This window comes from Temnothorax nylanderi, unplaced genomic scaffold, assembly GCF_030848795.1.
Source record: "Temnothorax nylanderi isolate EJ_2023f unplaced genomic scaffold, tnyl_v1.0 TNYL_tig0042_pilon, whole genome shotgun sequence".
NCBI lineage: Eukaryota > Metazoa > Arthropoda > Insecta > Hymenoptera > Formicidae > Temnothorax > Temnothorax nylanderi.
In genome coordinates this window covers 437,788-450,228 of record NW_027249104.1, presented here as the reverse complement: position 1 = coordinate 450,228, position 12,441 = coordinate 437,788, and the positions used below count along the sequence as shown (strand labels likewise).

The 12,441-nt window shown below is 39.3% G+C and overlaps 1 protein-coding gene across 9 annotated transcripts in view; it reads right to left on the bottom strand.

Annotated features, from left to right (window-relative positions):
* LOC139771639 (lachesin) overlaps positions 1–12,441 on the bottom strand; it is a 172,255-nt gene that overhangs the window by 27,637 nt on the left and 132,177 nt on the right. For 6 of the 9 annotated variants that reach the window (XM_071704564.1, XM_071704566.1, XM_071704571.1 and 3 more), the window contains exons 2-3: positions 10,843–10,932; positions 186–289 (exon numbers count right to left, since the gene is read on the bottom strand). In XM_071704564.1, the coding sequence (XP_071560665.1) occupies positions 186–289; positions 10,843–10,932 (194 nt within the window). The remainder of the gene's footprint in view (positions 1–185; positions 290–10,842; positions 10,933–12,441) is intronic. The other 3 variants (XM_071704569.1, XM_071704570.1, XM_071704568.1) reach the window with 1 other exon arrangement.

Genomic DNA, 12,441 nt, shown 5'->3' with positions numbered 1-12,441 from the left:
AAACGGAAAAGAAATTTTATTTCAAGCATGTTACCTTGTAATATCAAAGGTTGTCCCATTAATGTTCCCAAACAATTTTAATTGATGGATTTAACGCAAAAATGATTCGAGTAGCTAGCCATGTTCTGCATGACATTTGACATACATACAGTATATAGTAATAAAGATAGTTTAATTTAAAGTACCTTATAATGTCGTAGGTTATCCACCACGCAAGCCAACAGAGCATCACGTCCCACGCTTACTGTCACGTTTTGGATTTCCTCGGCGAATCGGGGCAATTCGGAGTCTGTAACAATAATGTAAATGTTTTAGAACAACAAAATAAAATAAATCATTAAAATACTATAGCTAGGAATTAAAACATAACACTTCTTTTTCATTGCATCCGTTTATTTCCTAATATTTAACGTTATTACATCTAACAAAACGTAAACAGTTATAAATCCAGATGCTGAAGTGTTCTTGCAGGAAATATGGAGATTTCCCCATAGAGGAAATTCAATTTAAGATCCCTTAAGTTGCAACGGCCGTCTGAGCTAACTAAGTCTGATTAGTAATTTGTTGTCCTTTTCGAAATTACACCCCGTGGTATACATAGAGATAGAAAATATTGTAAACTGGAGAGTCAGCGTAGCTCTGGTTACATTAGTATAACCGGCACCTATTTATCATAATCTGTTAAATTACTGTTGTCTCAGCCATTACGAGCAGAAATTTTTCTCTAAAACAGACTATAGCGTAAATTAATTAAAAAATAAGCTTCTACTATTCATTCGCATTTTTTATATCTTACATTGCGCGGAAACAATTAATACTCATTGCTGAGTAATGCGTAATTGTGAGATAAAGTAGGTATAAAAGATACAATATATGATATTATTATAATAAATAATAATTTTTCCCCTCAGAGTTGTAAATTATTTTTCATAAAATTGAAATTATATTATATTAATAGTAGAATTATTATTATGAGTCAGTCATTAATAATTTCCTAAATCACGTGAAATCCGAAACTCTGCTAAAAAATATTCATATAAATGATTTCATATTAATCCTGACGTATTATTTTACTTGTGTTATGGTGTAATTTAATTGAGAAAAATAAGAGATATAAAAAAATGTTTAAGTTCTCAAATGTAAGGGATGAAATAACATGGACGATTATTCGCTTTGGCATCACTCATGTTAATAAATGTTCCTTTCTGCCGCGCACTATGTATCTGATCAAGATAAACCTGTCACGAACTAAGTACTTGATTAATCACTTCGACTATTATTCACTTACAAACGTTTGATGCTGGCACGCCTGCACGCATGTCTAGACAATGCATCGTCCGACCTGATTGCAGAATTATTATCGTTAAAGCAGTGTAACGAGTTCAAGATTCAAACCGGGTCTTCCTTAAAAGCTTTTACCTTCGTTAATGTCTTTACGTTCCGAGCATCTGAATTATTTATGGGCACAAAGAACTCGCGGAGAACGGGAAACAGAAAGATAGAAGAAAGGAAGCGGGATGGAGTGGAAAATATCGTTGAGGGAAGAGAGCGAAAGACAGAACGGAGGGACAAGCTTCGAGATAAGTTTGAGTTACTTTTAGGTCTTTTAAGCGCGACGGCTCGGATACAGGACAGTGTTAATTATGCCCCCAAGTGCTTTATTATAAAACACTTCGCAGTGTTAATTGTCGCGCCTACGACGGCGACGGGGAATGAGGGAAAAAACGAATAACGCGCTTGAAGCAACTTGAAATTCATTGCGATGGCAAAATGTCAGAGTAAATGGTTTTGTAGGTCCAACTTTCTCAAAGTGTTGCGATGAGAGTTTTTATATTGTGCACATCAAGAAGATGAGACTGGAAACTTTTTATGTGGCCTAAAATTCTTACGTCTTGTACAATCATTATTGAAAAATGCGCCATTTCATGTTGATTCAATAAATATTTAAGCTCTCGGATTTCGTTTTAAATTTCTTTACGGCTATTTGAAGTTTCAGTCTGGGTAAATACGCTCGTTGTCTCAACTTGATTGGTGATACAGTGTATAGTACGTTAAATTTTATCCGCGCATCAACGAGACATGCCACTGTCATAATGGCCGTCAGAGTATTCAACGTGTTAATGATAATGGGAGTGAGAATCGAGTGAAACTGCTGGAATTCGCAAGCACGTCCTCGGAAAGTCGTTATCAAACTGATTAACAAGCTTTGATTAAGGTAAGCCCATGTGTCGGTATAGCACGGAGTGCTTAATAATATGACTCGGCTCCGCTCGAAAGACACAATACATTACATACTAGATATACCGTGAATTTCGTGCATAACAGTCCGCAGTTAATGAATATGAATTTCTGCCGTCACACGTACCTGCGAACAGTTTTGGAATAGGTATTCAACGTGAGCTCCCCCGTAGCTCGCGTATTATCTAAACGGAGATGACAATAACCGTGAAATGTGCGAGAGCTATTTGCTATATATTGTCTGATCTTAAAATAACTTGTCAGTTTAATCGCCATGTAAAGTACGAAAATGTTTAGTGAGGTGAATTGTCTATTTATCTTGATAAGAAATATATAGAAGATTAAATTTGAATATCTTAAGCGCGTGTGTTTTTGAAGAATGGAGAAATGCTAGACTACTGGGCAAATTATATGGAATTATATGGAATTCGAAATCTTATCATGTGACAACTGCGACAAAGAGAACATCACTTTTTATCTGCGACATTTATGTCTCATCTCGTTCGACATTATCGTACATACCGCCAGGGAAATCGCATTTTTGTATCTCAAGAGTTCTGACTCAAAGACGGCCTTATTTTCTCGTTAAAGAACGATTTAACGAGAAACGAAATTAAGGGTCACGCTTCTTGCCTTAGAGGCAACCGCCCCTGCGTCTGTCTATCCACGTTTCCACAGCCGCACTTCGGTGTTTTCTTAGCACACTTCATCACCTTCAACCGTGCCGGAAACCGCAATAGCGTTTGGCGGTGCCAAAGGTGATTCAATGGTTTCTCATTAAGTTCCCGCTTCACTTTGTCTACCTCTTTGCTTTTTGTTGCCATATTGCCGCCGCTTATACAATAATGATACAACTCTTCGATGATTAGAAACCACGGATTGCAAAATTCTCTCATATTACCTACATTATGCCCAAAATAAATTATAAATATAATATTAAACAGATTTTTCTTTTCAATTTGCATTGTACTGAATATAACTTCTTTAGTATAATTAGAATGTAAAATATAGTTATTGCATTGTTACAATGAATATATACATATCGTGCTTGTATCGTAATATCAAATAGCTGAGTTCAGAGTAGAACTTTTTGAACTTTATTTTATTTACTTATTAATTATTTATTCTAATTTTTGCAATTAATTAAAATTATTTGATTTGCATGAAAATGTCAACTTTAAATCTGTATATAATAAATTAATATAAGTAATATATAAATTATACAAAAAATTATATAACATTATTAAATTTTAAGGAAAATAATTTCAGAAAACGATCCTTAAAACGTTAAGGATCGTTTTCAATGGTTTAATAAATTGGGAATGGTATCTGCGGTGGACTCAGAATTAAACACAGTTACACCGTTTACATTACATAATGCCGAACCCTGATTTGCGTTTGTTATTCCATTGTATATTTTTATCCCACGGCATATCGTATAGTATCCGTCGTATCCGATGTGTAGAGTGTAGAGTGTAAAACGAATATTCCGTTATACTATATATGTTATACCGCGGTTCTATCATGGGATACGATTGCGCGGATAGCTACGGTAACTTTTATTGTGCAAACTATCATAAATTCCCGCGAAATTTCATTTCCAAACTGCGACCCGCTTTTCGGCTGCCGGCTGTATCTGCATTTTGCAGCGAACTGCGGCGAAGGACGGCAGAGGCGAATCGGGCGAGACTATTTCGTCGAGGCGCACGGGAAGAAGTTAACAGTTGGACCGGCCATTTCCGCTAGGTATTTCGATCAAGCAAGATCTTACGCGAGATAACATTGCCGATTGTTCTATGCGCTATTGCAGACGTTTGTCAGGGGGAGGGGGTGGGAAGGGGAGAAGTTTCCCCTCGTCTGTTGAAAACGCGCGACATTCGAGAAACGGTTAAAGCTGCATGACGTCCATACGAACCTACTCGGTGGAGAACTCTTCAATCGGGAATAATAAACTTTTACTGCAAACTATTTCAATGAAATTCACGCTGAATGTAGATTTTCAGCGACGAGAGAGACGCGACGACAAAATAAAACTATAACTATGTTCGGTCTGATCGCAACCTCATCACGATGAAATGATGAATGTTCGATCATCATCAATCGAAGCAACCATTCCCGAGAAAAAAATGAGTATAATATGGTCAGATGTAAAAATACATTATTAGATATAAAAAGATCTATCCGAAGATAACATCATATCGCGCCAAATTTCGGATCTGATTATATATAATCATATAAAATTACATGTTATTTAGATCTTTTCGTATCTAATAATGTATTTTTACATCTGACCATATTATACTCATTTTTTTTCTCGAGTTATTATGTGACATATATTATTTTAAAATAAATCCTATACGCGTATACAATTGTACAAGATATCCCTCTCTTCATCCGCACTCTATAAATATGTAATTTAACGTAAACTATATTTAAAAGAGAAAAAAATACTTGCATATATAAAATATTATCTTTATGCTACCACAATGTTTGAGTAGGAGTATAAATATTCGCATCAATACAGCCAGTCGATTTGTGCGCTTCGACAAGCCTTTCAGACAAGAAAATCTTCACCGATCGAATAGTTCGAACATGAAACTCGTAGGGATTTACCTGAAATAAAGTTAGAGTTTATTGGTTTACTGAAGTAAACGGAAAAGGACTTGTGCGAAACGTGCTCAATAATCTGTGCCACGAGATTATCCGAGTGCTGGCATCGTTTCTTTCGACGTGCTTCTACCTTCGCAGCTTCGCGCGGAAATCACGATGGAATTTTAACAAGTTGCAACCCGTGCTCGGGTAGCTCGCTCGGAAAACGCACAAAGACTTATGAAAGTCATGAGTTCCCTCTCTCAGAGTAAGCATTGTTGTTCTTCCGGCTCTTTCCATGACAAGTATTATGTACCGAGCGGAAAACACGACGTGAACATTCCTATATTAAACACAGAGATCGGTGAAGATCTTACACCCAGATTGCTTTAACGAACTCACGCTCGAGAAATTAAGATAGGAAATAATTACTGTTTAATCATCAATACAGCGTTATATTGCAGAATTTCAAAGGCCTTCAGATTTCTTTGCTTTCTCTCGGATAATAAACTCCCTTTTCTCTGACATTTGTAAGCTAAAGTACCGGCTGTAATTACAACGTTTCAAAAGAGAGGATGGAAATTGTGTAAACAAAGAGGAGATAAAGAGACTGGTGTACATAAGAAGAAAAACAACGTTATTAAATTTTGCCATCATATCTCTTAGCATGAAATCTAATGAAGGAAAGTGGGGCAAGGAGAGAGAAATTCGCGTTGAAATATTAAAAAATTCTATAAATTAAGGGATTCTTTATCTCATCTCTATTTATCGCGTAAGAAAGTTTCGCAGATATCTCCGTTTCAACGGCATGCTATTAGTCATTTTTTCGCAAAATCTACATTCTTGCAGAACTGTAAGCAGTCTCGGTTTCGAAGTCGTCATATTTCAGGATTTAATCCCACGGAAAATATATTAACACTGCAACGTCAAGCGATAAATCAGGCAATAAAGGAAAGCTCGACGAAGCAGGGAGGTCGGATAAAAAGAAAATAACAGGGCAGAGAAAGTGATCTTCATTATTTTTAAAAGCACTCCAGAGGCACGACTGGGAACCACTAAGGGTGCCGTGTGACATATATACGCGTGAAACCACCCCTCGGAGGCGTTGCGGAAGGGGTGACTCCGGCGAAAAATATACTCGGCCAATATTTCTAATATTCCCGGCCCGATTCTGCCACCTCCGGTTGGCGCGCGTGCAGATTCACTTTGCGCTCAAAGAATAAAAAAATAAAAAAAGAGAGAAAAAGAGAGGGCGAGAGAGAAAGAGAGAACGACCATTCGCGATCTAGACGACGACCGAAGCTGGAAAGTTTTGCATGAAATTAACGTCGGAAAAATTACTGCTATTACCGGCGGTCCCGTACGCGCGGTAAGTCGGACGGAAGTAGTAGGAGCGAGATAGCAAGACCCAGTGGTAAGACCGTGGGTAGAGCGGTCGAGATGGGCGGCCAGGCTATAATTACAAGTGTGGGGGGCCCTGACTAATTCAATTTTCCCCATCTGGTAGCGATTTGTAGGCGGAATAACTACAGGGAACGAGACGGGAACGGGCGACACGCTGGATAATAGCCGCAGGAAGTGTCGTCTGGTACGGAAACGCGTAGTAGGTAAGAGAAAAGATGAGAAGGGGATGGGAGCGCGTACCGCGGCGCAGGAGTAACGCAGTCGGCTGAGTAAATAAAGTCCCGTTTAAATGTAATATCTTGTTGAATTGTGCCTCGGGGTTGCTGCTGCCGCGCCGCACCGCGTCGCGCCGCCGCCATCTCCACCGTCGTCGTCGTCGAAATCCGATACGCACACACTTGGCAGGTCGATACAGCGCCGGTTACTTAACGTTTACTAACTATTCACCACTCGTAGCGTATTCCCCCCTCTCTCCCGCGTCTCGTTTCCGCGTATATCCTATCCCCCTCGCTTCCAGACCACCGTCGGAAATTTCGACAGACGGAATATCGCGCCGTAGAAACGCGAGAGAAACGTCGTTCGCCACGGCGATAAAGAAACGGGATCTCACGCGTCTCTCCTCTACGTTCATCACTCGTCGTACTTTATTCCCATGCTCTTCTTTCTCGCCTCCAGCGCATCTCCCAATGACGCCGTGTGCCTGCCTCGTGCATATTCCGCGGCAACGCGAAGCCGCGAGAGCTACGACGAAGGAAATTATTTTATTTCGCACTTCAGAATATCACCCCGCGGACTCATTCATATTCATGCCCGCGCCTGAGCACTTCGTCTCCGAAATGTGCCGGTAGTCGTGCCGGTTAGTTTAAGATTCAAGCACGGTCTTCTTATACTCGGTCTCTAACTCCGTCCCTTATTCCCTTATCGCCTTTGATTTTGTCTCTTAACGAGAACAAATATTATTTGCAATACGGTATGCCCGGTTTGCGAGGTTTTAGAGCTATTAAAATTTTGTGTCGCGCGCATTCATACGTAATATAACGTATGTTATTATTACGCGATCGTGATATAGATTAAGATGAAGATTATTGTATTTATATATGTATATATATAGTCACGTTAATACGAACTCTCATTTGTATTATTGCGATATAATTTTGATAATCTATATTCACCTAACGTGATCGACTTGAAACAGATCGCCTGCATGGCTCTGTTTGATATCAAACTACAAAAAATGTTTGAGATAAGATTCAATTTTAAAGATCAAGTATAGATCCATTAATATTATAATTGATCTCATTTAACCTTCTAAAAATATTAGGCTTAATTTTAATAATAAAATTATAAAAATAAAAATAATAATTAAAATTTAGTCTCTATAAACATTTACACATTTATACTTTATCAATATTATTAATAATTACGTTGCTGGTTGACAGACATGGTATCTGTAGCTTTGTTTATTCTCCGGTTTATATAGTCATTCGCGCATGCACATCAGCGAGATGACAATCGGTTCATTTCCGCAAATTACAGCCAGATCTTATTCAGCTCTTATTCACGGCGCAAGGTCTAGTTACGAATCTGATTGTCTTACGACGAGTAAACTTCTCTCCAAATAATGCCATCTCCTTGGTTTATCTAAACAACCCCAACTTCCCACATTGCCCGCTTAACGCAGGCAACTCGGTTGATTAGGGTGCAAACGAACCGTAAACATTAAATTATTCATCATCCGTCCGACAGTGGAGACAGTTAATTAACAGTCTAACTGGCGCATGATTAGTTTACGTTATTAATGCGATATGATTAAAACTTTTTTGGGTCATGCGCTGTAAAGTGAATTCGCTTCACCTCGGTATGAATCCGATAATGGCAACTACACGAAATTATCTCGGTGTCTCTCTGTCCTCATTATCATTCACGTCATAACAAAATGTTAAAATAAAATTTAATAAAATTCTAGTGATCAATTATAACGTTATGTCGAAAGAAACGTGCGCGCGAATTAGAATCTAAACAAATATAATATATGTAGAATCTACATTCGCGATCTTATGCTCGCAGATTCTGCTCGTGCATGAATGTGCATACATTACCGTCATACCGATGCACTGCTCTCTGTGTTTTTACCGCCGATGCAACGCAAAGAACATCTATAATATTAAAAATCTCGCGAGAAATCTATGTAAGCGAAACATCGCAAATTAACGTCGCGAAGAAACGTCGGTTCCGCCTGGAGCGTAAGAGTTGTCGTTCCTTTTCCCGGGGAATTGGTCAGATCGTAAGATTTCCCGAGTGCCCATGTTACCGATTAGTCTCGGCGCGCACGACGACGGTGAGATCGCGTTTTGGGCGAAGGGGGAATTCTCTTCGTTGGGGAAACAGGTGGAGCGGGAAATCGGACGGGAAGGAGAGAAGGAAGGAGGAGAGGAAGGAAGGAAGGAAGGAAGGAAGGCAGGCAGGAAGGAAGGAAGGAAACGTCGAACGAGCGCGTACGGGCGTAGCGATAGACTTCTCTCCCTCAGAACGGGAGAAATTGCGGGGACAGCAAGGGAGGTGCAAGTCGAGCGGCAGCACGTCACCATTGTGACGAATGATTCGTGCGTGTTCTATGGAACACCGACGTTGCGTCTTGCCGCGCGTTTCTGCTACCTTCCATCCCGCTACGAAAGCCGGCAGCCGACAGCCGGCAGCCGGCTTTGGAATCACGGGTGTCGGTGATATCGATCGGCGCGGCGCGGAACGGGCAAATAGAAGAGACGGTAGGATGGCGACGGAGAGGCCGGGGAAGGGGCACTTAGAGAGCTACTGCATACCGAAACTTCTCTCCGCATGGAGGTTCCATCGCGGATTTTCGCGAACAAAAAACCAGGCTAGAATCCTGTGACGAGGAAGGCGAGAATGTGGAGAATCGAGGAGGGCGATAGCGGGTGATAGCGGGCAAAATGGGAGGGCGGGGGGAGGGGTAGATGAGTGAGAGATGTGGTGGAGCTGGGCGAGATTTCATCCGACTTTTGTGACGCGGCTGATATATATTTTTATCTGACGTTGGGATTTGACGACTGTTCGCCGAACCACCCCTACCCGGGTGCTTCTCTGATATCGAGCGGTAAGACACATGCAAATGGTTATTAAGCTAGCTATACCGAGCGAGAACAGAAAAAATTACTTTTGATTTGCGGGAATCAATACTTTTAACATTTGTCAGTACTAATCGTAAAAATATGTGCATTGAGAATTTATGTTTAACGAGATAATCATATATGTTTTAAATGTAAGACATGAAAAATACGTAGAAAGTGTAGCCACAATATTAAATATTAAAAAATTAAATAATCATGCCAGATAAAGCGAGAAATAAAAATCTAATATTTACCTTTACATATAGATATTCTCGCCATTCATTCGATATTCAAATTGTATTTGCAAAATAGGATCATGCTCTCCCATTTTTGTAATTACCAATAAAAGATACAATAATTGTAACAGAAGCCTAAGTTCAATAGCAGAAGTTCAATACTGAAACGGATTACATTTTCACAAACGTACAATTATCGGATGACAATCGACCTCTTTTCAAATATGTTCATTTATTTTTTTTTGTTTAAAAAGCAAACGCGAAAAAAAATCTCAGTAAATTCTGAAGCGCAAAATAGCCAAAATGATGGATTCGAATAGTGGCAGGTATTAATATTGCATTTTGATTACATGTTAGACCGCAATATAAGCAGCTAAAATTCCTTCTCTGGTTCTATAAGAGCGTAAGTCGGTCACGTTTTATATGTACAATAACAGAAAATTGCTTCGCTCTAAATGATTATGCATATATGTCACTCTTTAATATGCAATAACGAAACTCGTAAAATTGAAACGACTGCACCGCAAATATCGCTTTTTATTTTACCAAACGTTTGACGTGCGCTGTCCATTGAATAATATATATAGCTTGTTGCTTGCATTATGCAGCCATCATGCGATTTGACAAAAAATAACTTATTAGCGCTCACCGTTTCGTAATGATCGATATGTGACACAAAAAACGGGCGGCATAAAAATACATTGCTATAGGTGACAGCATTCGCGCGCGTATATATGCTACGGGGGAAGGGGATTATTTTCAATAGAGATTATACATATAAAACAATCTGCTCACCCGATACGGCGATAAGCCCACCGTCGGTTTAACGTCGCGGTATAATATCGAAAAGAGCTTGAGGTCGGTGGTGCGGGAAAGAATCGAATCGCGTGGCACAGGGAGGAGAGGGAAAGTTATTTTACAAGCAAGCGGATATGCCGAGGCGCGAAATGGCCCATTTCACGAGGTGCCCGCGACTCCACGTACGATATCTGTCGACACACACGTGTGCGTCCCGTACACGTGCAGCAATCGTTAACGTAACGCGAAAGCGCTGGTGTTTCCTAGTTTATTTTGGCCTTTAACGCAAACAACAAGGACGATAATGCTCGGTCCCGGTTGACACTCGCAACGCGCAGCCACGCGAGTCCGATTTTCGACATCGAGTGCATTCCCACAACATCCCACGGGATCTAGCGGCTTTCGCTAGTGATTTCCAGTTGGATTGCGCTCGTCAACGTATGGTCACTCACTGTTATTGTAACTGTCTGATAATGATGCATCCTGCGTACCGTGATGATGACCCGATGTCTGTCCCAGTAATAGATTCCTCGCTTGTCGTCCTGTAACATAAAAGAGTGCAAGGGACGTTAGAGAATTCAAAGATTGACTATCGCAAGATAACAGTTGATAAAGAATTTTATTTCTTCATTTATTAATTATCATCCGAATCTCTTGAGACTTAGGCTGTTGCTATTCGGTTACTTTGGAAAATATTGGATTTAATTTATTTTTCAGATATCAACCAAAGTAAATTAATTTCTAAAAGCCCCGATTGTTTGCACGAGGTTGTCATAACAACGATATATCAACAGTGAAACAGTATCAGAGATCGTAGAGCGTGCCAACGTGAAACATATCGAAAATCCGATTAGATCAAAAACGTTCGCGAATCAGTTTAATCGAAATCCATTAAATCGAACCCGTGATTTTCGAGTACTCTGATATTACTCGTGAACTCGATTAACGGACGAATACTCTGGTACAGAGAATACCTACTCTACGCTAACAACACCGCGTTCAACCCGTATCTGTTCCAGAATATTTGTTCGTAAAATCGAGAAATACGGTTGAATCTTCTTTTATATTCTAACAAAACAATGCAGACAAAATATCATAAGTTATAAAACACTCTATTCGTGTCATTTCGTTATACAAACGTATATGTGAAAGTAGAAGATATAAATTCAAAAAATCTGAACTTATTGTTAAGTTAAGTAAAGTTAATTTTAACACCCGAGAATGTAATTTAATATCCATCGATTTTCCATAAAAAAATTGATAGTCATCCTAGAAAAATTGATAGTACTCCTCATAGTACTACTGTGAATTGCCACGCTGGCGAGATGAAACAACACATATTAGCGATATTTTGTCCGCAATATGTCATTTTGAAACAGTTTCATAGATTTATATGCGAGATGGTGCATCGAGGTGACACGTGACATGCGATGAACACGGGCATACGTCGCCAGGAACATCGTTTACGCCGTTCACAAGTGACGCGCGTCACTTTGAAAGCACAACTTATGTGACTTATGAGAAATTTATCTTCCCTTATCGCATCAAAACGCGATGATCATAAGAGTGCATTAATCTATTATCACATTAAAGAAGTTTTATCTATAGGAAAGAATTCTCGAATTCACGTGCACGATGAATCATGAATGTAAGAAAATTTAATTTCAAAAATTACATTAGTAATATTGATTAAAAATGTATAGAAATAGAGATTTGTCATGGTCGATAAAAGGACCTTAATGATTCGATTTGACTGTTCTAGTCGAAGTAATCTCGCAAAAAAATTTATAATACAGCGCAAAATTTATTGATCGAGGGTTAAAAGTTACGAAACTCGATACGGCCTCGTCATTCATTTGATCGTCCTTCTACAATCGCTCGTTACACTATGCGAAGATAGGATTTCGAATGACTATGGTGGTGACTCTCGAGCCCAGCCCTGACTAGTGTAAAATTACAGCGCGTTGTGTTAAAATGCCTCACGGTTCTTTTTTATACGGTAGAAAAATAAATCTGACATTCTCTGGTTCGCATATAGCCATTAAATCTAT